The sequence below is a fragment of the Eulemur rufifrons genome, chromosome 1 (genome assembly GCF_041146395.1).
Source record: "Eulemur rufifrons isolate Redbay chromosome 1, OSU_ERuf_1, whole genome shotgun sequence".
Lineage (NCBI taxonomy): Eukaryota > Metazoa > Chordata > Mammalia > Primates > Lemuridae > Eulemur > Eulemur rufifrons.
In genome coordinates, this window is record NC_090983.1 from 65,827,830 (window position 1) to 65,853,226 (window position 25,397).

The window sequence follows — 25,397 nt, forward strand, 5'->3', positions numbered from 1 at the left end:
TGAGCAGCCTCTCTTCTCTGGAAGAAAATGCATCTCTGATCTCTAGACAGAGAGAATGGCGCCCTTCTCTTCTTGCTTCCTTTGGGGGGCCAGCTCTTGTGTCACCCTTAGGAAAGGCAAATCTAGCAGTGCCACCATCTGTGCTTCTCATTTTTCTTAGCATCCTCCTCATGCTTCTTCCCAGCCCCACATCTTCAGCTTTGCTCTGAATTTTCTGTTCTATGTTCAGCTAGTACCATCTCTTATAGTTCTCCTGCTACAACTGTAGTTCTGGAAGCTTCTAGGATAGGTATCCTGGTACCACCTTGCCCTCACTAATCCTTTTCAAATAGCTTTTACAAATATCAGTGGTCATTTTGTCACCAGTAGGCAACACTAGGAGGATGGGGAGTCAGGTGTTATTGTGCCCATTTGACAAGAATTGGAAAGGTTGAGTGGCTTGTTTAAGGTTTCAGAAGTAGTAAGGGTCAGAAATAAAGCCTCCGTCTCCCAAATCTTAGGCCAGTGTTCCAACCTGCACCCACCATCTGGCGTATACTGTGCTGCCGTCCCCTGGGGAAATCGTGGCTGACTTTGAACTTCTGTGCATTTGCCTGACAACGTTTATCTTCTTGGATATTTCTGGCAATAGCCTCAGAGGGCTGGGAACTGAGCTAAGCCAGAGTGGGGTGGTTAGGCCTGTCTTATCGATTCACGCTGGCATTTCCTGAAGGCCTGATATTTTCTCACGCACTTCTCTTATTCCTGAAAAAGAGCCCAAAAATTCAGGGGAGGAGATGGGATGCATGCTCATGTGCAGTGGGCTTTAGCCAAATGTCTCTGGTTTCCAGGAATCAGAGACAGGCTCAGCACTAGGTTGTACTCCAAGAATTGTCAACCAATGATGGACTGAGATGCTGGCCTCCTTCCTTCGGTAAGGAGAAGCGTTGATTGTCAAATAGCATTATCAGAGGTGCAGAATGGTGCCACAGTGAGTGACAGTCAACCTCTGTGGAGAAAGATAGGGGTTGTCCCTGTCACCTGAGGATGCCCTGATGTTTCACATGTGAGTGTATGAATTGTGTGTGTGTGTATGTGTTTGCATGTGTGTGTACGTGGTGTAAGGGCAGGAGAGCTAGAGCAGGTTTAGCTATGGCAACAATCCCACCCAGTTAATGAAAATTAACTTCTATAGCCCAGCCACATGCCCTGTAGGACCACGATCCCCTAGTTCTAGAGCATTAGCTTTATGGGAGGCCTTGAGCAAATCTCCTGCCTGAAACTATAATTCTACCTTCTGTCCTTGATTGCTTGGCAGAAGAGAATATGTTTGTAATTAATTTTTTCATTTTCCCTCACCAAACCTTCAAAGCAAACTATATATTTATGTAGAAAGCTAGAAAAGACATTTCAAGTGAAAACTTGAATATCCTAAGGCAAACAAATAGAGAAGAGTCATTCATTATGTTTGCGTAGAATACTGGCCTTTGCCAAACCCTGTCTATTCCTTTCTAACCTCTGCCTTCAAGGAACAACTCAGGGACAGCTTCAAGGAGAAGAGTCTCATCCAGGGAGGTGGAGTGGCATACTCTGGTATTCTGGATTCTTCACTTAATCTATAGAATTATCTATGTAAATATCAATGGGATCCGACCTGGACCAAAAAGAGGCAAAGGAACACAATGGATTTACAATTTTGGATGCTTTATTATCTAAAGTCAAAAGAGAAGGTACAAAAGCTGTTTTCACTGGGCCTACGGAAAGCTTCTGCCCTCTGTGCTAAGCTGTCAGATGTTCGAGGCAGTTGGCCAGACGGCTATGTTTTATGCTCTGGCTTAACATTTTCGAGGCTGCTGAATAATGTAGATCCTTTTCAGTGGAGCGACCTTCTCCAGAGCAGGTGTGGGTTTCTGATGTGCCGTGTGCACTGTTGCTGGAAATTTATGATTGAGCTTAAAGGTGAGAAAGGAAGAAAAAAATAAGCATATTGGATCTTTTTGGCCATGAAATATTAAAGTATTAGAAAGGAATACAGTTGGTCAGGGAAATTTCACAATTTTGTTTATTTCTTTGATCAGATCTCTTTTTTTCTGTACCACTTCTAGCCCTGGACCCATGGGAGTCTGTGCGAACCTGGGCTTTCCCTCATTAACTTGTCTTGAATTTTTCAAATGTTGAATTGGTATTTTAAGTAGAGTGATTAATTATTAATATATCTGCATCAGCCCTCTGTAATATTAGCAATTCCTCTGGCACTGGGATACGTATGGATCACTGTATTCTGAGAAGGCTACGGGGACATTGGAGAAGGTCCTGAGAGGGGTAAAAATCTCCTTGATTGTCGAAAGAAATAAAGAACCTCTGAAAGCAGCTAGGAAGAGGTAGGGTTATTTACTAGGTCTGAGTATGTGAAATCGCTATTTTCATAGGTCAAAAATGGTCAAAAACAGTGTGATGTTGGCGGTTCCATATAGCGCAGTCTAAACAGCCCGGTGAAGGCAAGACAGAACGACTCACTGGCTTCAGGTAACAAAAGTTGTCATTATTCATTTCCACAGAAGCCATCTATGAGGAAGTAGGCTTAAATAGATTCAAATTAATACACACTGAGACTTTGACAAAAAGAGAAATTGCATATGGAACCAAGAAACCATATGGAATTTACATTAAGGATAGTTTAAGATGGAAAGAATGCTCAGTGCTGCTGAACACTTCAGATGGAGTTTTTCCAGGAGGAGAATTTGGACCCAGTGAAATCTCGGGTCCATTCTAGTTCTTGATTTCCAAGCTCATCAATAGAGTATTAAAGTACCAAAGGACACGTCCCTTAGCAGGCAAGGAAGACATGCCTTGGCTCACTAGGAATTTAAGTCACCACCATTCAACTTAGATGCCTTTGCCCTGACACTCAAATTAAATAAATCGGGAGCTAAACTGTTCACGACCCCACAAGTCACATTGTTTATGGTTTGTTTGGGCTCTTCTAAGCCAGGGAAAACATATGTGCCTTACATCTCTTCTCAAATGTCCTTGCCCAAGCCCCAGGCACACAGCCATCCCTTTCAAGTGAAACTGGACTCCAGAAAGTTCTTTCTTATTGGGCTTAAAAAATTAAACACACTAGAAGAATATACACCGAAGTGTTAGCAATGGTTATCTCTGGGGGATAGAATTATGGGCCATTCCTAGTCTTTTTCTTTGCCTTACTTATCAGTATTTTTCTAATTTTTTTCTTTTATAATGAGCAGGTACAAGTTATATTTTTTTTTTTTTTTTTTTTTGAGACAGAGTCTCACTCTGTTGCCCGGGCTAGAGTGAGTGCCGTGGCGTCAGTCTAGCTCACAGCAACCTCAAACTCCTGGGCTTAAGCGATCCTACTGCCTCAGCCTCCCGAGTAGCTGGGACTACAGGCATGTGCCACCATGCCCGGCTAATTTTTTGTATATATATATTTTAGTTGTCCATATAATTTCTTTCTATTTTTAGTAGAGACGGGGTCTCGCTCTTGCTCAGGCTGGTCTTGAACTCCTGACCTCGAGCGATCCACCCGCCTCGGCCTCCCAGAGTGCTAGGATTACAGGCGTGAGCCACCGCGCCCGGCCTTATAATGAGCAGGTACAAGTTATATAAATTGTTAAGCTCAAGGATGATCTCTGCTGACATTCTAGAAGAATGGAAAAAACATAGCTGAGGTATTGATCATAAATGTTGCTTTAGGATCTAAAAAAGAGCCGGTGACTTTTTTTTGTCAGATCAGTTATCATCAGACCACGTGACGTACGTTTTACAGCCTGGAAAGGGCAAGGGGTTTTGTTTTGTTTTTCTTTTAATGTTAGAACCAGAAGGAAATGTAAGAGGTCACTGACTTTAGTTGTTTGCTTCTAGCCTGGGTATCTTTAGTCTCAATCAAAACAGATGGGTTACTTCAGGTTAGCTTTAAGTCACATTCAAGAGATCACAGGTAGGAAGAACCATTTGGCAAGTTACTTAAGGTCAAATGTAAGGTAAAAGAGGGTGAGAAAGGAAACAAACAAATAACTCTGATATAACAGAAATCTGGGCAATTAGCCAAGGCAGGGTGGGACAGGATGACAAGTTGGGACTGGAAGGGAGAGAGCCATAGTGGATTGTGGTTCTGAAGCCATGAGAGGGATGATGGGTGGAGCTGGGAAAGGGGAAAGGAGAACGTGTGTTAGAACACGATTATTGCTTAGTACAGCACTCATATGTTATTTGATCATCTTCAGGGTGATCTCTACACTTTAGGGGCTACATTGTTTTGGTCATATTTAAAAATTGTGGTAATATATGCAAAACATAAAATTCTCCATTTTAACCATTTTTAAGTGTATGCGCAGTTCAGGGGCATTAAGTAGACTCACACTGGGCAACAATCACCACCATCCATCTCCAGAACTTTTGCATCATCACAAACTGAAACTCTGCACCCATTAAATAACAACTCCCCTTTCCCTCCTCCCAGTCCCTGGCAACCACCACTCTACCTCCTGTCTCTATGAATCTGACTGCTCTAGGCACCTCATGTAAGTGGAATCACGCAGTTTTATCCCTTTGTGTTTGGCTTATTTCACTGAGCATAATGTCTTCAAGGTTCATCTGAATTACAGTATGTGTCCAAATTTCCTTCCTTTCTAAGGCTAAGAAATATTCCATTGTGTGTATACCACATTCTGTGTATCTGTTCATCTGTTGATGAACACCTTGGGGGTTGTTTCTACCTTTTGGCTGTTGTGACTGACACTGCTATGAACACTGGTGTACGAATATCTGTTCGAGTCCCTACTTTTAGTTCTTTTGGGCATATACCCAGAAATGGGATTGCTCGATCATATGGCAATTGTATGTGTCATTGTTTGAGGACATGCAATATCGTTTTCCACAGAAGCTGCACCGTTTTACGTTCCCATCCGCAGTGCACAAGGGTTAGGGGTTACATTTTAACTAAGGCATTTAACTATGTTCTGAAAGTGCTGCTCGACTGCTTCTCAGGAGAGGAATGCCAGATTATGAGAATGACAGGGAGACTGAGGCAGCCCCTGTTGACCATCTATGAACTGGTCGTGAAGGTTTGAGGGAAGGAAATAAAATCAACAGCATTGAGAAGGAAGTGGAAATAATCCCGGCAAAGATAATAGCCTTAGATAAAATGTCCACGATTGTTAAGCTACAAGTGTACGGTTTGAGGGCACCGGTAGCACCGTTTTATAGCAACTCTTGAAAATATGATGACAGGAGAGTCAAATTCTCTTTCGCATAGTCCTGCCCCTTGGTGGGGACGCAGAAGGGCTTGTGGTTGTGGGTGGAGAGGGTATAAAGAATCTTTCATCAGAATTGATGAAACTATAAATAAAATGGTCAACCTCTAAATACACTAATTCTTTCCTATAGATTTTATATCAACAAAGACAGGAAGATTTTATTTTCAAGTCTGAACTAGAAATAAGTAGAAACAGCTTTCCAGAGTACAACCTACAGCCAGCTGTATTTCAGCCTGACATTTTAACTTTGGGGAAGCTGTGGAATTTTCATCATTAGTCTTTGTAAAATGATAGTGTTTGTAGAATGAAAGTGTTTCTTGTCTGATTCATGAGGGTCAGAGAATCTAGGGTAACCCCATGGGAAAAAGAATTCAAGGCCAGTATGTGTATAAGGATTCTGCGTTGCTGTGATTCCATTATAGGGGCAACATATTGAACTTGGAAACTTGATTAATAGAAACTCCCACATTGAGAATTTACCTTCATCTTAGGGAGCTCTGACCTCAGAATCTATATTTTTAGTTTCAGAGAAAAAGCAAAAGAAGTGTGATAAAGGTCTTTATGACTGCAGCTGTGAAAGAAATTCTAGATGCAAGAAAATCAGCTGCAGGTTTTGTTTTAGAGCCTGAACTTGGGTAGTATTCGCAGACTGGCAGCACTTTCATTCATCTTTCCAGGGTGTTAACTTTCAACTTGAATGTAGGCACTTAAATTTCCACACCCTGTTAAGCAAAGTGCTAAAACAAAACATCGGCTCTTGTCAATGAAATTCAAGGATACTCCTACAGTGATATTAATCTACAGAACAAGAGAAACCTTTTAAAATTTGCAGATGCCTTCAATAGTTTTCTCTCCCCCAGGGTCCCAGTAGCTTGAAAAAAATGGCCCTAACTTTAACCAGGCTTCAACATCCCGTCACCCTCCACACCATAACCCACCCCTGTTGCTGATGTTTTAACTGGATATTTTTATGTTCTGAAAAGCTTCACAACTATTACCAAATTTAACTTCCATGACTGTCCAGAGAATTAATACGTTCGGCGGTATCATTCGCTTCCACTCTGTCTTATTTTTCTTTTTAAGAAAATGAACAAACACAAATCCCAGAGGAGCTACGTGGCAGCTAGAAGTTCAAATGACCTCTAAGAAGTGGGTGGAACTTGGTCTAAGACCAGGTCTCCCAGATTTTTAGCCTAGAGAGCTTTCAGGTTACACAACCCATTTTCTGCAGGAATACCATGTCATGTTTGCCGCTGGGCAACATAAGCGCTCTCATTATTTAGGGCTTTCAGAGGTAGGGAAGGAAGGAGAAATGGGGTGGGGTGGGAAAAAGAGGTCTATGTGAAGGGAAGAGAGAGGTGGGGAAATAGTATGAAGCGAAATTTTAGGCTGCTTCTCGCTTTGATTTGTGTAAGTCCAACTCTTTGGGAATTGGTTTTCAATCTCCCAAATCTTAAACCCTATGTTGGTTTTCAAGTAGGGTATCCAGAGAGGAATAGCATATGGATAGAAATTCCCTGCCATGACTGAGTGGTTAATGAGATCCTGTGGATAGGAGTTGTTTCAGACTCTTAAGTTCTTATAACCGGTATGAAAAATAACATGGGGTAGATATAATTGTAGCCGAGGGCATGAACAAATGTTGATGAATGTAGGGGATGTGGCCCTCAATTCTGCTACTGTGTTTCTTCTGACCGCTTGTATAGTATTAGGTTTCTGTGACAATGTATAGTGTGGGGAGAATCATTGCCACACAGGAAAAATGTATCAAAAGATATTTATAGCTATCTCTCTGTATCTTTTCTATATCTTTTTATTTTTTTCATCAGCCTGTATAGTTTATGCAGCATTGTTTTTCATTTTTAAAGGTCAAGGTAAAATTTACCCACAGTAAAATTTACCCTTTTAAGCGTACTGCTTTAATTTTGACAAGCGCATACCGTCTGTGACTACTACCATGATCAAGATATAGAACCGTCCCATCATTCCCCCCAGTTCCCTGCTGTCATTTTGTGATCAAGCCCGCCCCCCTCGCCCCCCTGACACCACTGATCTCAGCATCGTGTGGTCAGCAGAGCTCAAACCCAGGTTGACTTTTCTTACGAAATCCTACTAGGCTTCAGGTTGGATTATGGATTCAGGGGGGATTTTTCTCAGCTGTAGGGAAACACACGGATCCCAGCAACATCCATATATGAGACAGTCACTTATGGTAATCTTGGGACATATTTTTGTTGCTGGCTCCTTATCCTTAGGCTGGGATTCCAGGTGATGGGAGGATGCATGCCTGGGAATAGAAGCTAAATCACCGAGGGCAAACAGTACTAAGTATTTTGCTTGTGTTATATAACTTCACTTTATTCTCACGCTATCGCTGTGACGTAGATACTAATAATCACATTCTCATTCACAGTTGAGGAAAGAGAAGCACATAGGAGTGACGAAACCTGCCCAGGGATACACAGCTGATGAGTGGCAGAGCCGGCATAGGAATCGGGCAGTTGGTGGCTGACATCAGAACCTGCTCTCCTCACCAGTCATCTGTGCAGTCTAAGCCACGGTCCTACTCCAGTGAACGTTGAGCTGAGTGCTAAAAGTATTTTTTTAAATAGGTAAAATTGTTGTTAAAAATATTTCTAACAGAATGTCATCTCAATGTTCTCTTATGGTTTCCAAATACAACTTATTATTATTGTTTGTTTATTGTTTTATATTTGAAATAAAGAAGAGACATTTTTAAAATAAAGAGAAAGAATCCTCTATATCAAATATATATGCATATATGTCTATAGAAACACAATGTAGACTCTGGCATCATACCTAATATACAGCTATACAGTATGATCAATCTCTATTGACTATTCCTTTGCAACATTTTATTTTGAGTTAACACATAGCCTAGAGGGATGTGTCTATTCTATCCAGTTCCACTTAAAACTATGGGCATTCTCTTGCTCCGAGGAACAAATGTTAAGTGGGTGGGAACAAGAGAACGTAAGATGCAGGAGTGGGCAGCTTGTGTTCCCCTGACAGTGTGTCATCCACCAGCCCTTCCTCTGAAGCCAGGAAGGCACAGAGTCACTTATGACCTCACCCCACATCTATCTGAGTGGGAGAACCAAGTCCCCCACATTAGGAGGCTCTGTAAGCTATAGCTCATCATCAAGATCTTGCCTTGTACAATCTGCCCTGTAACGTGATGGACTTTAGACATACTTTTTCGTTTCATTGCCATAAAACCAATGCTACTAACCGTAACAGAGAATGCAAAGAGGTTACCCCTCTAAGAGCTTCATGTGCTGTGAACTCATTTACTCTACACAACAACCCTCCAAGCTATGTACTCTTCCTTTCCTCCATTATACAGACAAGGAAGCTGAGGCACAGGACAAGTAACTTGCTCAGGGTCATACAGGTAGTGGGTGGTGGAGCCAGTGCCACATGGGGGCCCCAAAGGCCAGCTGCACAGTTTCCGCTCTCATTTTTTTTTTCAAAGGCTGAACTGATGGTCCTCAGATCCCTGATTTTGCCAGTAACAGCAAGTCTTCCTTCTACAGAGGTTTTGCCTAGTCGTGTCCCTTCAATAAATGTGAGAGTAGCAGAAAACCTTGAACATAATGTGCCTACCTACTAAAAGTAGAATAAGGAGTCTCTGTTTACCTACAAAATTTAAAAACAAACTATAAGATCCAAAAACCAAACCACTGTTTAAGTTGGTTTCTTAGATACAGATCTAAGTTGGTAAGAGTTTCCTTTCGTTTTTTTTAAGAGGAGGGGTCTTGCACTGTTGCCCAGGCTAGAGTGTGGTGGTGCCATCATAGCTCATTGCAGCCCCAAACTGCTGGGCTTGAGCAATTCTCCTGCCTCAGCCTCCCAAGTAGCTAGAACTATAGGCATACACCACCAACCCTGGCTAATTTTTAAGTTTTTTGTAGAGACAGGGTCTCTCTGTGTTTCCCAGGCTGGTCTCGAACTCCTGGCCTCAAGGGATTCTCCTGCCTTGGCCTCCCAAACTGCTGGGATTATAATTGTGAGCCACCATGCTCGGCCTTGGTTAAAAGGCTTCTGAGTTTCTTGAGCTACTTAGAAGAAATTCATGATATAGAAGTAAAAATAGCAATGGTCAATTATCTTTATAAACAGACTTTACTGGGTTAACTCAGCTGGTGCCCAGCCTTCCTCCAGCCCTAAACTGTGCAATTCTCCACATCCACCCTCGCCTCAAATCAAATATCTCCTTATGGGAACGCTGAGGCAGGGAGGAAGGTCAGAAACTGCTGCCTTCCCACCACACAGGCTGCCTTTTGTGAAAACATGCCAATGTTTCCGAGAAATCCTTGGGATGGCAAAGTAGAGTTCTGCAAATTCAGCATCATGGTTCTTGCTTTATTTCCTATCTTGTTTTTGAAATGATTTATTAGATGGACACTTTAGGAATGTGGGAGAAACAGCTTTTCTCACCCAAACCACTTTGTGTTCCTGTGCCCAAGAGCAGATTCTTTCACAAAGACATCAAACCTCTGGGTTGGGAAAAGCCTCAGTGGTCATCTGTTTTTTCCCCTGTGCAGCCTGATCTGCTGGGTAAATACCAGCTTGGAGCACCGTGCGATTGCCCCACCACGGCTCACCTTCTCCAGTGTGTCATTCAGGACATCCAGCGTCTGTATTTTGGCAACATTTGCAATGGCACTGCGAAGATGAAGAGAAACTTCAAATAGAGCGTAAAAACTTTCCCACTACAAAGGCTGCATGATTTATACAGCAGTCTGTTTCCTTGGCTTTTAAGCTTTCACTCTGCTTGGCAACATCTAGAAGACAACAATTCTGCCACTGCGTACTCACGGGCTACATACAACAAGCTTTGTAGGCCAAGATGTTATTATTATTGTTATTTTAACTTTTCTTTGACATATATATACAGAAAATGTGCATATTATAAGTGTATAACTTGGTAAATCAGACTGAAACCACTAGTCAAACTAGCTGCCCCTAAGGATAACCACTACCCGGACTGACAGCCCCATGGATTAGTTTTGACTGTTTTTGTCCTTCAGAAAACGAACCATCGACAGCATGTACTCGTTTGTGTCTGGCTTCTTTCTCTCAGGCCAAGTTATTTTGTAGGAGCGTTTCAATCAGGGCCAAGTCTGCAGTACAATGTCTTGAAGGACTCTCTGCGCTTGGCATATTTTTTTCTGGATGGTTTTGTGTTGGTTAGTAGAAATTATTAGGAAGTGGACGTAGATTGATGATGCTTAGAAATTTATTTTGTATGGTATGTTTTTTAACGGCTATTTTCCAAGCAGAGGTAAGAAGTGTTTGTCCAGGAAAATGAGGCTCTCCTAGCCCGTGCACACACCCTGCTAGCAGATGTAAACAGCAGAGGCGAATGTACAGCAGAGCTAATGAAGCTGAGGCCTCAGGCTCTCTTACCACATCGGATCCTCCCAAGGCCTTAGGAGGGGCCTTAGCCATTTCTTATTTGTAATTTTTGCTTATTTTTCTTTAAAATGGCCCCCAAATTCTATAAGCTTCAAGTCCCATATAACCTGTCCCTGGTAATCAGGGCAAGAGTGAGAGTGCTATCTATGACTGTTTAAGTTCCATAGTAGTCCAATTCCTGTCTTTTAATGACTACTTGATTACTGTCTAGCCAATTCCTCTGCACACATTGTTCAGATGATGTTAGAATTAATAGTAAGTCCCCAGTTTTCTTAGATGCAGAGAAATGAATGAATTAGAAGTCATTTCCATGGCAAGATTCTTTAGTTCCTGAGGCCCCCTTGCTCAGGCATGTAAACCAGTGCACGAGAAACAGGGCTCATGCCTGAGTCAGGTTTTAGAGACAGAATAGGCTCTGAAAATTAATCAGCTTGCAATTCAACAGTCTGATACCATTAACGGAGTGCATTCACTATTCAAGGAACTGTCCTAGATGCTGGATCAGAAGTAAATAATGTGTGACCTCCACTCGTGAGGACCTGCAGCTTCGCTTTCACCATGCGATGGTTATTTTCTGATACCAAAAGAAACGAATGACTTGCTGCTAATGAGGTAAATCAGTATTTCATTCAAAAGTGGAAGGCAGAAAATCTTCAAAAAAATTCCTTCCCAGAAATTGCGAAGAAGATTTTTAAAGAGATTTACAAATAAATTTATATAAAAGAGTAAAAGAAATTCCACAGTGGGTTTCCCTCCACATTCTCTTTCTGAGACTGGTGCCATTTAACTCCTAAGGAGGTGCCTTGAGCATCTTCTAATAGACTCCTTCTGAGTCGCTCATCAATTGATTTATGGAAACCATCTTAAAACTAATAGTCTCAGAAGCCTCCTCATTATGCTACTTGGAGGAACCGGTTCTGCCTGTTTCTTTCTTTTTAAAATGCGCTCATTTTCGTTAACCAAGGCTTAGGGTGGTTGGGCCATTAGCATATCTGATGCAGCCCACAGCTCTCTGCTGAGCTGGGCATAGCGCAGTGTCAAGGTTATGGCTGAAGGAGCAGGGAAAAGCCAGCCTCACTCTCTATATGCCTTCCGGCTATGCCAAATATAGTGGCCATTAGTTTCTAAATAATTGAGTGATGAATTTAAAACCAAAAAAGGCATTTATTTTCAATTCAGGAGATTTGCTTCAGCAGAAAGCATATTATGAAAACAGGGCCAGCCTAGGGACAATATTTTAAAGGCTGGTCTGAAAATAGGACGTGTGTCTGGTTTGGATGCAGTTAGGACCATGCCTTTTAAGGACAAAGCTGCTGGGCTGGACGCAGAGAGAAGGATGGGTGGAGATCGTGATGGGGGCCCGGAGAGAGCCCTCCAGGTGGCAGCCACCTACCCCTTGCACCACCCAAGTCACCACGCATCATGACCCCACCCCACCCCACCCCTGGCTGGCTGCCTCCAAATGCCATAGGGAGCTTTGGTTTGTCCCAACATAACCTCTGGAAGCAAAGTCATTCAAAACTCCTCAAGGAGATGAAGAAAAAATGAAGCAGTCCCTACCTTGTTTTCTCTAATCCTGTTTTTTTGTTATGTCTCTCCAAGATGCCAATTTCTTGTTTTTTGGAAATTCGCATTCCTCCAGCTTTTACTATAAACAAATAAGCATCAACATGAAAGTCAGAACAGTGAGAGAAGGTTTGGTTATTCAAGGTATGAATTTAGATTTGAAAAGAATTTTTGAACGTATTTTTGAAGGATCTAAAACAACACAATAAAAAGAAAACATTTTTTTCAGGCATTTAAGATGGGGGAGGAAGAAGGGCTGAGATCTACTTGTTTATGCTCAGAGAGGTGGAACCGAGGCTGAAAAAGCAGCAGAAGGCTACACCTTAGATTTGGGGAGAATAACAACATACTCCCTTAGGCATTTCACTGAAAAACATTTTTTCTTATTATCAAACCAATTACATTCTTCACGATAGCAACCGACAATTACAATGTGACCCTCTGGTTTCCCACAAGATTAAAGCTTGTGTGTGGCTTGCATTTTTTTTTTTTTTTTTTTTTTGTTCAACCAAAGCTTTCAAAAGCCAGATTCTCAGAGACAAGCCAGAAGTCAGGGCACACGGTGACAACAGGCGTTTCATTCAACAGAGGTGGTTCCGATCGCACCGGATAACCACCTTCCAGCCCAGACCCCAAACCTCCGGTGTTGGCCATGCTCAGATGTTCTAATGAGTAATTAAACTGCATTAATAATCCTGCCATTCAAGAGATCAATTAGTGTTAATTAGGCTACAGACGACCTAACAGCAATTCAACTGTTTAACAATGTCAGATGAAATCAACTTTTGAAAAGGAACAACCCATTTCAGATAGCAAGTCAAAGCAAATACTTTTTTCTGTTCCCAGGAAATTTGCACATCTAAATCTGACAAGCTCAAATGAGAAAAAGCTAAATGAACATGGATTTGTTTGAACCTATTAATTCTATTTATGAAAATGCCAGACTGGCAATTTTCTAAAACTGTGCTCCAATAAAGTGAAAAAGAAAGAAAACCTATCCTATTTCTCAATGCCCTTGTGAATTGACTTTATTATTGTTCTTTCAAAATTATTATTTATTTTTTTTGTTATGTAATACCTGCATAAGGCACAAAATTCAAAAGGTAACCACCTCCCAGAGTCCCTCTCCAGATACTGCTAATGTTGTTTCTTATGTCTTCATCCAGTTGTTCTATAATATGCTTATGTATTATTTTTTTTTAAGTGGTAGTATAGGATACACACTGCTTTACATCTTATTTATTTTCTTCATTTAATCATATATTTTGGAGAAAGTTCCATGTCTGCGTGTCTTTGTTTTTAACATCTGCTTTAAAATTTTATTATACGAACATCCTGTGTTTACTTAACCAGTTCCCTAATGTTGGACATTTCATGTTTGTAATCCATTGCTATCACAAACATAGTGCAATGAATACCCATTTATATATATAATTTTGTACAAGTACATCCATGGATAAATTCCTAGACGTGCTCTGGTTGGTTCTTAAGAGTTTGTGCATTGGGAATTTTATTAAATCTTGCCAAATTGCCCTTTGCAGAGGTCAAGCCAATTTACAATCTCACCAGCTAGGATGACAGTGACTGTTTCCCGATACCCCTGGCAACAATATGAGCTAGAAAATGTTTGGTTTTGTCAACCAGTAAGTCAAAAAATAAATGGCTTCTGTGCCTCAGAAACCATTTGTATTTTCTGTGAACTGTTCAAATCCTTTGTTCATTTTTTCTATTGATTGCTAGTCTTTTCCTGTCTTTTATTGATTTGTAGAAGCTCTTTGTCTATGAGATACATTGCAAATATATTTTATTGCACCAGTTGCTGCTTTTTGATTTTATTGATGATGTTTTTGCCATGCAGAAATTTGCTGCTTTTGTGTGACCTTGTCAATCTCTTATGGGTTTTGTATCACTAAGGAAATCTGATGTTTTATAAACATCCATTTTCTTGTAGGACGTTTATGGTTTCATTTTGTACATTCAATCTTCAAATCACATATTTAAATCCTTGATCCTTTTAGAATGGATTTTGTAGAGTCATGTGGGGGGATGCAAGATTTTTTTCAGATGATCCCAATAAAATTGAAAAATCCATCTTTTCGGCCGAGCATCGTGGCCCATGCCTGTTAATCCCAGTGCTTTGGGAGGCTGAGGTGGGAGGATTGCTTGGGGCCAGGAGTTTGAGACCAGCCTGGGCAACACAGACAGATCCTGTTTCTACAAAAAATATAAAGTTAGCTGGGCGTGGTGGTGTGTGCCTGTAGTCCCAGCTACTTGGGAGGCTGAGGCAGGAGGATCACTTGAGCCCAGGAGTTTGAGGTTACAGGGAGCTATGATCACACCACTGCACTCCAGCCTGGGCAACAGAGCAAGATCCTATCTCTAAGAATAACAAAATCCATCTTTTCTTTATTAATTTGAAATGCCACCTTTATTGTATACTCTCAAATATATATGTACATGTAAATATATACATATATATTTGTGACTACTTCTGGCCTTCTGTTCCCTTAATGTCGCTGACTGTTCATTTGCCATCACAACATTATTGTAATTATTGCAGCATGATAGCATAGTTTAATATCTGACAGTTAGTCCCTCCCTTATTACATTTCCTTTGCAGAATTTTTAAATTAATTAATTTTTAGTTCAATACTAAGGGGTACCAATGTTTTTGTTACATGGATAGCTTTTATAATGCTTTAGTCAGGGGTGTAAGTGCGCCAACACTGCATTGTGTTCATTGTTCCTGGTAGGTAGGTTTTCACCCCTCCCTCTGCCTCCCCCACATGAACTTTAGAATCCGTTTGTCAATTTCCTATTAAAAATCCTGTTGATATATTTTTAATAGTCTTACCATTAAATTTATAGATTTTTTTTTTTAGAGGGAAAATTCATGATTCTATGTTCCTGGTGGCTCTCTGTGCAAGAACATAGTATGCTTTTCCATTGTTCATGTCTTCTTTGGGGTTCGTCGGGAACTTGTTCACATAAGTCTTGCACATTTATTGTTAGGTTTATTTGCTAACATTTATCTTTGTTGTTGCTGCTGTTGTACATGGGTCGACACTGCAACTCTAACAGATTGCTGTTATTCTTTTAATGTTATTGATTTTATGCTCAGGCTTTACTGTATTCTCTTATTGTTGGTAATAGTTTTTTAAAATAGATTTTCTTAGGTTTTTTAGGTAAAAATGACATAACCGCAAAGAATAATATTACCTCCTGTAGAATAATGTTTAATAGTGGTGATGGTTAACATCTTTGCTTTCCTAATTTTTAAGGAATGTGTTTAGTATTTTCCATTAAGAATAATGCATTCTCTTTATATATATTCATATATTCACATATATATTTCATTATGTTAAGGAAATAGCCTTCTGTTATTTCATTGGGCTTAAAAAATTCCAATAGATGTTGAATTTTATCAAAAGCCTTTTCAACATTCATGGATATAATCAGAGGGTTTTTCTCATTAATATGGTTAATCATATTAATAGACATCTTGCTATTGAACCATTCTTGCATTCATGAAATAAACTCCATTTGGTCATTTGAATTACCAAGTTTTTAAAAAATTGATTTATATATAAAAGCCTTTCAGTAGAATTGTGTAATGTTAGATTTATTTTAGGAAAGAAAATGCTATCCTCATACATGATCTGCTTTTAAACATCTTCCGAATAGCCCTGGAATGCAGGTGAAATAAATCAAGGGATGGGCTTTTTCAGAAAGAATGTTTGAGGTGCGCGTGTCTCTGCATGAGAGGTGGAGTCTGCGCACAGCACCGCTGTCTACTCTACCAAGAGGCATCAAGTAGGAGGTCTGGGGCTTCTGGGGCGTGGGCCTTCAATACACGCTCAGCAGTGTTTCTCATTCTCTTCACGACAAGGGCTTTTCAAACATGATGTGCTGTAATTATTTTCTTGTTAGTGTCCTCTTTGTTTTCCCTGATGCTATTGTTTCCTTTTCTTTCACCTGGACTAGTTATTATCGTCAACTATAGAAGCAAAATTGTTATAGGTACAAATGAGAAGACCTTTGGAATATTGAGTTCTGTGCCACTCAGTTGGAAGGACACTGACAATCTGAGGATCTCCAGAGGAGGGTGATCAGAGTGAAAGGAGCCGTGTCACACGAGGAGCTACGGAACCTGGTAAGATCGCTCCTGAAAAAGCAGGGACTCAGGGGAGTCCGGTGCCACCTTCAAAGATGGGAAGGGCGGCCTTGTGGGAGGGGGAGAGTTTTCCCGCTGGGGAACTGTCATGTAGGATCAGATAGCTGCACTCCTCCTAAGCTCTGCGACCTTGAGGAAGATCCTTAAACTCCTCTTAGGCTCAGTTTCCGAATCCTTTAAAAGGGAATAATACTGACTTCTTGTTGTCAGCGTTGTTCTACAGTGTCCAAAAAGTTGCCATGGATAGGGAAAATGGGAAATCATAGCTAAATGGAGCTTTGTTTACAAAATATTCATTACAAAATTTTACAAAATTTTTCCTTTATATGGAGACTTTTGGGACACCCTGTATTGAATAGAGGTAACATAAGAACCTTGTGCATCGTAGGCAATTAATATTAATAATTAGTGGTTATTATTACTTATGTTTATTTTACGTTTTTCCACAAGAGAGAATGAAGACCAAAGGGTGGAAGTTCCAGAAAGACAGCGTCTGGCTGTAGATAACAGTTCATGTTATTCAAAGTGCAATAGAAGGCACAGTACAATAACGAGTTCTTTGTCTCTCAATGTATTAAAATGGAAGAAAGAAGTTGACCTGTCATGAACACCTAGGAAAATTTGGGGAAGTTCAGTAGAAGTTGAACTAGGTAATCTTGATTATAAAGTTCTGTTATTCCAACTCTTCTCATCTGCCTCCAAAAGAAAATCTATTACTTCTCTCCCTTCAGAAAGAACACAGGACACTTAATAGAGAAATCAATGCCAAAAGAAATAACTGTCCCCCCATCCCCTGCTGCAAGCATAGGAGTTCTTCACTAATAAGAATGAGAGACATTTGGGGGGAAATAATCAAAAATCCTCCCCCAGAAGATCCCTCCTACCATCCAGCAGTCTTTGACTCCTCTCTGTTACAGGCTATGAAATCTAACCCGGTGATTTAGAAACGGCAAGGAAACCACATCTTGAATTTCCAGAACACCTTCAAAGATTGGAAGGGCTTGTACCAAGCTTGGTACCAAACTCGTTCTGGTAGGCAATCTCCCTTGGCTGTCCATGGACAGTGGAAAGAAGCAGAAGATACTTTCCCCATACGATAGAGGGATGCACTGAGGGATTAAGGCTCTGAGCACATTGGGGTGACTGGACCAGATGGAACTTGTTTGTGGGGAGGTCGTCTTCAAAGCTCCGCTGGGAACACAGGTCACACTGGTCTCCTGGGATCTGGATGAGTCATCATTTACAACTCAACTCAATCGGGTTCTTGCCCATTTTGCATATGCCAGGTAAGTCTGACTCAAGAAACCTTTTCAAGGTCTCACTGTATCTGAATCAATCCATTTAAATTCATAATCCTTTACACAGCTCCATGTTGGGGACTATAGTGTGTTTTGAACCTTTGTAGAAAGATCAACTAGAATTGGGCAAAGTGAAAGATGATCTGATTTAACATTTTAACAGGGCTTCGAGTTCAAATACTTAAGGTAAGACTTTAGGTCCTTTCAATAAGTAAAATGAGCTAGAGACAGAAAATGGAAAGAGGAGAGATGCTCTTTCAGATAGTTTCATTAGAAAATCTAAATTTATATAGGGAAAATGAAGCTTTGCTTTACTACTTCTGCATAAGAGTTGTACTCTTGTGGCTGCTTTTTTTTTTTTTTTTTAACTTTTTAGTTTAGAATTCTATATAATAATTTTGCAGTTAATATTTTCCAGACATTTTGCACAGTTTTTGGTGGAGAGTAGTCAAGGATAAGACAAGCCTGATAGAAAAATTAGCCTTTTTCCTTCACTAATCCACGGAGCATGTATGTGGAAAAAGCTGAAGGATACAAAGGTTTGTGCAAACTCTGCCTTGTGGCTGAGAACTTCTATTTGAAGATTTTAATTAATAGTTTGGATGTTTGCAAAATGTTTACTTTGCATTCACAGTTGATTTATCAGAAAATTTTAGGCTGCCAATCAAGACCTCACAACCCTCAAGAGAAGGTTGTGAGGCAGAGAGAGGTGGCTTCAGAGCAAGAGAAGGCTTTGGCATGAGGCTACCTTCATTTTCCAAGCCCAGATCCACTGCCCACTAGCTGTGTGGCTTGGGGCAAGTCCCTTCACCTCGCTGAGCTTCAGTTTGCTCCCCTGTGAAACATCATCCACCTGCAGGGCCCCTGTCACGTCTCTGTGCCGTACCAGCCACAGGCTGCATTAAGTGAATGGCAGTTGTTCTTTCAGTCATCAAACCTTGTCCCCGGGGCAAGGGGCAGTTTGTCTCAGAACTGCTCTTTTCCAACCTCATAGATCTTTCTTACCCCCACATGTTGACTCCCCCCCCTCCATTACAAGCTTATCAGAGCTTGACCCACATGTTGACTTGAGCAGATGGAATTGAAAGACTGAAGCCCTTCAGGTGTGTGTGTTTAAATGACCCCGGTCCTTATACAGAAAATGAAGAATGACCATAACTGCATAAGTTTTACACTTGGGCATACCCCCTCCAAACTTCCCTCTCTCTTTAATGAGCTAGAAAACCTATTCTCTAGGGATTCAGTGGTGACTCTTCAGATGGCTCTGATTCCTTTGGCTTACACCAAATTAAAATGTGCAGGACATATAGAAATACTTAGAAACTACTGCTCTTTTTTCTATTCATCATGCATTTGTCTTCCAAGAATCACCTCCTACTTACCCATTTTTGGTGGTGCTGGTCATGTAATGGGGTTCTTATAAAACTGAGAGCAAGGGAAATCAAGAAAGCAGAAAATTCAAAGTTATGTTCACCAGAGCCCAGGCCACTTCATGTTTAACGCAGTCTGGTTTCACAGCATAAATGTACAACTAGGGCTAGTGGAAAGGCAATAATATTAATACACATAAAAGCAAAACTGCTAAGCACTCTACACATAGGTGAGAAAGAGATACAGCTAGCTGACTTCTGAGTGGTTTCATTTTCACCATTATGGGGCAGGTATGTATCTTTTTCCACTGCATTTTCCTTCTGTTCTGACTACTGCAGTATTGTCTAATGCAGCTGAAACATCAGGATGTCTTGAAATTGGGAAGGATACTTTCTGCTGACAGCAATGTGTTTTACTAGGCCTGCATTTTAAAGAGGTTAACATTCATGTGCCAGGTACTTTACATAGGCTCTCTCTTTTAACCATCACAACAATATCAGATGGATGTTATTTATTGCACCCCGTTTCAGAGATGAGAAAACTGAGGCTCAGAGATGTGGAAGGAAAGTAAGGTTTAAACCCAGGTGTGTCTGATTCCAAACACCATGTCATACCTTCCCTATCATATCATGTTGGCTTCCTGCTTTTAGGGATCTGGATTTTGCTTATAAAAATCAGGTGAAATTTTAATAGAATTTTGGCACCTAATTATTTTTTGTTCCATAAATAAAATTTTGCACGATGGTAAACTGGTTCAGACTTAAAACATGTAGCAAGACAAGCTGAAGGATGAAGCTTCTTTGTTCCCTTGTGCTCAGTGGGGAGGCAAAAGTCTGCCTTCATCTCCATTCTAATTATCCCAAACCTCTTATCTATAGTGTCACAGTTCATAATAATTAATTGTCATGCCAGAGGCAGTGTGACATGCTTGATGGAGTCATGGTGTGCTATGTACACAGAGTAATTAGCAATCATTAGTGGTGGGGACGGAAAGTTCCTGGTGGTTTCATTCAAACTTTCATTTGGTTAAGTGTATCTCAGTGTTCTTTGTGCATAAATGTAGTTTAGCAAATCAGGTTTTAGCTTAGCTGTTTTTGAAGGATTGGAGTGCAAGTGAAGGAAAGAAAATGGTGTTCTTTTTTTCTTTATCTACGTAATGAACTTTTCTTCTGATAATTTACATATATACTTCCTGCCCATTTGTTAGCATCATTACCTTTAGATAGAGATGATGTTAACTATTGCTAAATCCAATAACCAATATAAACCATCAGTAGTCTGTCCAAGGAGATCAGGGCATGGAATCCAGAACTGGAAACTCAGAATCAGTAGTAAAAATTCTGACTTTTGAGCTGGGCTGCGCACCAGAAAGCCACCAAAACTGTGACCGATTTTGATGCTTTGCGAAGGTTACACCTGCCATCACCCTCTGCAGCAAAGATGATTAAAATAACCTCAGCGACAAGGTGCCAAAGAATTATACCAATAAATAAATTTTGTAAATGGAGCAAGGCAAGAACAAAGTGATCAAGCTTTTGAGGTCTTTCTTAAGGAAACAGGAAGGCAGTTGAAAGAACATGAAATTGACTAAAAATAGGCCAAGTACACCTCAGCCAATCTATATGAACATACGGTTAAGCTCAATAGAACCAATCTCCATATTCCAGAGAGTCAATATTAATACCAAGAATTAAAAAAAAAAAAAAAAAAAAGACAATTGTGGATGTTTTGCAAAGCACCTTGACAGCTACCTTTTGCAGTCAGCCCCCTCCCATCCCCCAGTCCTTATGAAAAAGTGCTTCTCAGCTTGTTGACAGGCAAACCACATCCCTGATAACACTGCCTAACCCAAAGCCTGGGGAGGGAGAGAGAAATGTTACTATCCTCTGTGCGGAAGGAGGCTGGTTTGCCTAGTTTGCCTGGTACGAAGTCAGATGATGTACAGGCATCTTGGGGAGACCGAGTCTTAGAGCTGGAACCTCTAGGGAGGAAGGTTTCCATGGTAGCAAGTCACCTTCCAGGTGTGGATGTGTCACTGCGAACCTACAGCCAGGGAGGGAAGGTGCAACCTCTCTACCTATCCCTTTCCACGAGCACCGACTCCGTTATAGTCCCCTACACAATTAGGTTTTATTCACCTGGGGCCGGACAAGCCCCCAGGTGGCTTCATACACAAGTTAAGAAGGATGAGAGACAGGGGAGGAAATGAGGCTGCATGAAGTTAAAGTGACACCGGGTTGAGGACCTGTGCTCTGCCAGGGGCTCCTGTTGCAGGCTCTGCCGGAAGAGAGGCAGCGGGACAGAGGGCAGGTGGGCAGCCTACCTGCGGGAGGATGGCCCCCTTTCCGCGGGGACAGCAGGTCTTGCACTTCATTTGCCATAGCGCGTGCCAGTGCCAGTGCCAGTGCCAGTGCCGGTGCTCTGGAGGCCGAGTGCCAGCTGTGGCTGCCCCACCGCACCCCGGCTTTATACGGGCAGGGGGCGGGGCCCCTTAAGGGCATTGCTGAGCAGCAACAGGGCCTGTCCCGCAGCTCTCTGGGAACCTGCAACTCCTTGGCAAGTTTTCTCTTAGAAGAAAACTTTCTTCTTACTCCCTGCATCTGGGAAGGCAAGGTAGACATCGAAGGAGACGGGAAAGTCTTACTTTCTTTCACTGGAGGAAAGGGAGAGGATGCAGCTCTGTGGAATTCTTTTTCTCTCCAACTATTCGTCCCTCAAGTATGTATAGAGCACCCACATTGTAACAGGCTTTTGTCATATATTGGCATGACAAGGAGGGCAAGCCAAGATCTTTGGTTCAAGGCATTTGTAGTCTTTCTTAAGAGACAAGTATAGAACAAATCCTTTGTCCCGGTTTTTGCAATTATAACCATTTATACTAAGAAAATAATTGGAGATGTGTACAGAGATTTCTATACAGGGATGGTAATTATGTATTTCTTTTCCTTTCTTTTTCTTTTTTAGTATTGATGGGAATCAACATAAAACATTCCCAAATACAGAGGGGGAGTTAAATATTAATAAATTAAAATATAGCCATGAGAGTAATGTGTACACATTGCAAATCATGTCTCAAATAATATTTAATATGAAAATACTAATATAAGATAGTAAAAAAGTAGGCTAGAAACCAATAGATGCCAATATTGTAAAACAGAAAAAGTACAAATTTAAGCTTAGACATTATTGTATCTCCAGTGCCGATCAAAGTATAGCATATAGTGGAAACTTAGAAGTATTTCTTTGCTCTTCAATACAATTAAAAACTTTTGCTCTTCAAAAAACACCATTATGAAAATGAAGATAAGCTACAAAGTGGGAGAAAATATTTGTAGAATACATTTCTGATGAGATACTGGCATTTAGAATATATAAAGCATTCTTACAACTAAATAATAAGAAAGCAGACAGCCCAATTATAAATGGGCAAAAGATTCAAACAAAACTTCACAAAGCAGAGATATTGACAACAGATAAGCACATAGAAAGATGCTCAACATCATTAATTGTTAGGGGAATGCAAATTAAAGCCACAATAAAATGCCACTACGTATGCATTAGAATGGCTCAACCTGGGGTGGGGGTGGAATAAAAGGAAAATACAAAATTCTGGAGAAGCTGCGGAGCAACCGGCACTCTCAATACATTGCTGGTGGGAATGCAAAATGGTACACACAAAAACCTGTGTGCACATGTTTATAACAGCTCTGTTCATCATTGCCAAAAGTTAGAAACAAGCTGAAAGCTCATTGACTGTAGAATGGATAAACAGATTGTGGAATACCCATAGAATAAAATACAGCTCAGCAATAAAAAGGAACCACACAGATGAATCTCAAAAGCATTGTGCTAAATGGAAGAAGCCAGACTAAAAAGATTTACTGTATAGTTCCATGTACATGACATTCTTGAAAAGTTGGAACTGTAGGAACAGAAATCAGATCAGTGATCGCCAGAGAGAGAGGGTGGGGAGAGTGGTTTAGTTATAAAGGTGCAAGAGAGGGCTTTTGGGAAGTGATGGAGTATTTTGTATCTTGATTGTAGTGGTGGTTGCATTCATCATCCATCATACATACATATTAAAATAGTGAATTTTACTGCATGCAAGATATAGCTCAATAAACCTAAATATTTTTGTTAAATGAATGGAAATACTACAAAATGTTAAGCGTGGCTGTTTATAGGTGGGAGTATTACCTGTTGATTTTTAAAATCTTCCAGTTATTTTGCATTACTTTTTAAACCAATAAAAACCAATATGAATTTTTTTCGGGGGAGAAGTATGCTAGCGTGTTGTGATGGAGGTAGGTGCACACTATGGGAGCAAAGAGAAGGAACATACATGTCACCCAGCAGATATTTTGTGAGTGGCCCTCCCTGCAGGGCCCTGGACTGGGATTCAGAGGGGACAAAACCCCATCCCTGCTTTCAGCAGATCTCACAGTCTTATGGGGGATGTGGAAGAGATGAGAAGAAGGTAAGAGGATTCCTTCTATGGATGACAAGGTTTATTATGGCATTATTCAATAGAAATTTCTGCATTAATGTTCTGACCAGTATGGTCAGAACAAACCACATGTTCGTTTGAGCACTTGAAACGTGGCTTGGTGTAACTAAGAAACTGAATTAAAATTTTTTTTTTTTTGCCAACTGGGAAGAGAGTCTCTGGTATGTACCAAAGGTGCTCTCTCTTCCCTGAATTTTTATTTAAAATTAAATATTTTTAATTAATCTAAATAGCCATATGTGGCTTGTGGCTACAGGATTGGACTGCACAGGTCTGTAGCATAAAACCTAGATGTGTGATTGTTTTTTGCCCAGATCGCATTGATTCTCTTCTGCATCTGCATCTGCAAGCTGCAGAAGGCAAGGAGGCAATCAAAGGGCAACCACACCTTAGGAGAGTCCGCACCTAGGACAGCCCAGCTGGTGTGGAGGAATGAGTGCTTGGACCGGAACATGATGGATGGCCCAGGCAAAGCAGGCTTCTCTGGGGCAAATGCTTATTGATTTAACCACGAAGTAATGTTAAATGGCCTTCCTTTTCACATCATTCACGTGCAAAGCCTTGCATATGTGGATGTATGATGCAACCCCCGCAGGGAGACTTAGTAGGCAACCTTTCCAGAGCTTCTGTTCATCCTGGAAAGCTTTGTTCTCACAGCCCTGAATAAAACCTCTTAGAATTTATGCTCTTGAAATCCAAGTTGGAAAATTCTGATCTGAGGTAATGGGAATGACGGTGTCTAGGAGGTGATGGTGAAAGAGAAGTAACCAAGGACATACGAAGGGCGTGAGTAAATTAATTCGAATCTGCAGGACATCCCACTCTATTCTATTCCCCCCAGCCCAAAACATTTAACATGAACAATGTAGACCAATAGGTCGTATGCCAACTTGTTTTTCCTTTACCCACAAATGGGAAATATCTGAAAGTTTATAACAGGACTGTAAAAGGGGATATACATAAAAGACTGGCATAACCTACAAAGAGACTAACCACCTGTGTAACTGTAGAAATGTGAGTAGAGAAGGGGCGAAAGGGAAAACGAGACTAACTGTTTTGCCTTCTGGTGGCCTCGTCCAGCACACTGTTCCCCACTCTGCTGCCCTCTCTGCTTCCACAGGGGTAGGAGGTCCAGAGTCCCCGCTCTGGCTCCGTCATGCCTGTTTAGGACTCGGAGTGGTGAGGTCTTCCCTTGCCCGATCTTTATATCAGTCATTAAAAGCCCAGGCCTGTTGCACACGCTGTGAGGTAAGTGGAGCCTGGATTATTTACTTTGGGGATGTATTAGAGCTTTCATCAGCATGAAAGTCTCCTCAAAGGCAACATGTTATTATCCTTTAAATGGGCTTATAAAGCTCACTTTTAAAAAGGCATTAGTCTAGTTAACTGCAACGGGAGAGTAGTTCACGCCAGCGCCGAAGTATTTGGAATTATGCTTCGTAACGCTGAAAGCCTAGTAAAATGGATTCTCACGACGTTGAGGTTGCCGGAGAGCTTTTTGTCTTTTAAATGAAAGGATAATATAACATTAAAGACATTAATCCTATTTCAAAAATCATATAACGCTTTTATCACAGTACTGTACTTTCTTCTTTTAATTCGTATCAGGAGACATTATTACCTTCCCCATGCACTTGTATTTTTGCAGTGTGCGTCTCATTTTTGTATTTGGCTTTTTTCTCTTAACATTACTTACATGATGTATCTGATGCCAAGTTCTGAAAGCATGAGAAATCTATGTCAGAAATCACGGGCAAGAAAGCTAACCAGGAAGGTGGTGA

At 40.9% G+C, this 25,397-nt stretch overlaps 1 protein-coding gene across 1 annotated transcript; it reads right to left on the reverse strand.

Moving 5' to 3' along the window:
• Positions 1 to 1,664: 1,664 nt before the first annotated feature.
• Positions 1,665 to 21,552, reverse strand: DAPL1 (death associated protein like 1). The gene is made up of 4 exons (XM_069472360.1): positions 21,433 to 21,552; positions 12,261 to 12,348; positions 9,887 to 9,947; positions 1,665 to 1,931 (listed from the first exon to the last, which is right to left on the reverse strand). Exons 1-4 carry the CDS (start codon positions 21,488 to 21,490, stop codon positions 1,815 to 1,817), a joined length of 324 nt encoding a protein of 107 aa, XP_069328461.1. The 5' UTR covers positions 21,491 to 21,552; the 3' UTR covers positions 1,665 to 1,814.
• Between the last annotated feature and the right edge of the window lie 3,845 nt (positions 21,553 to 25,397).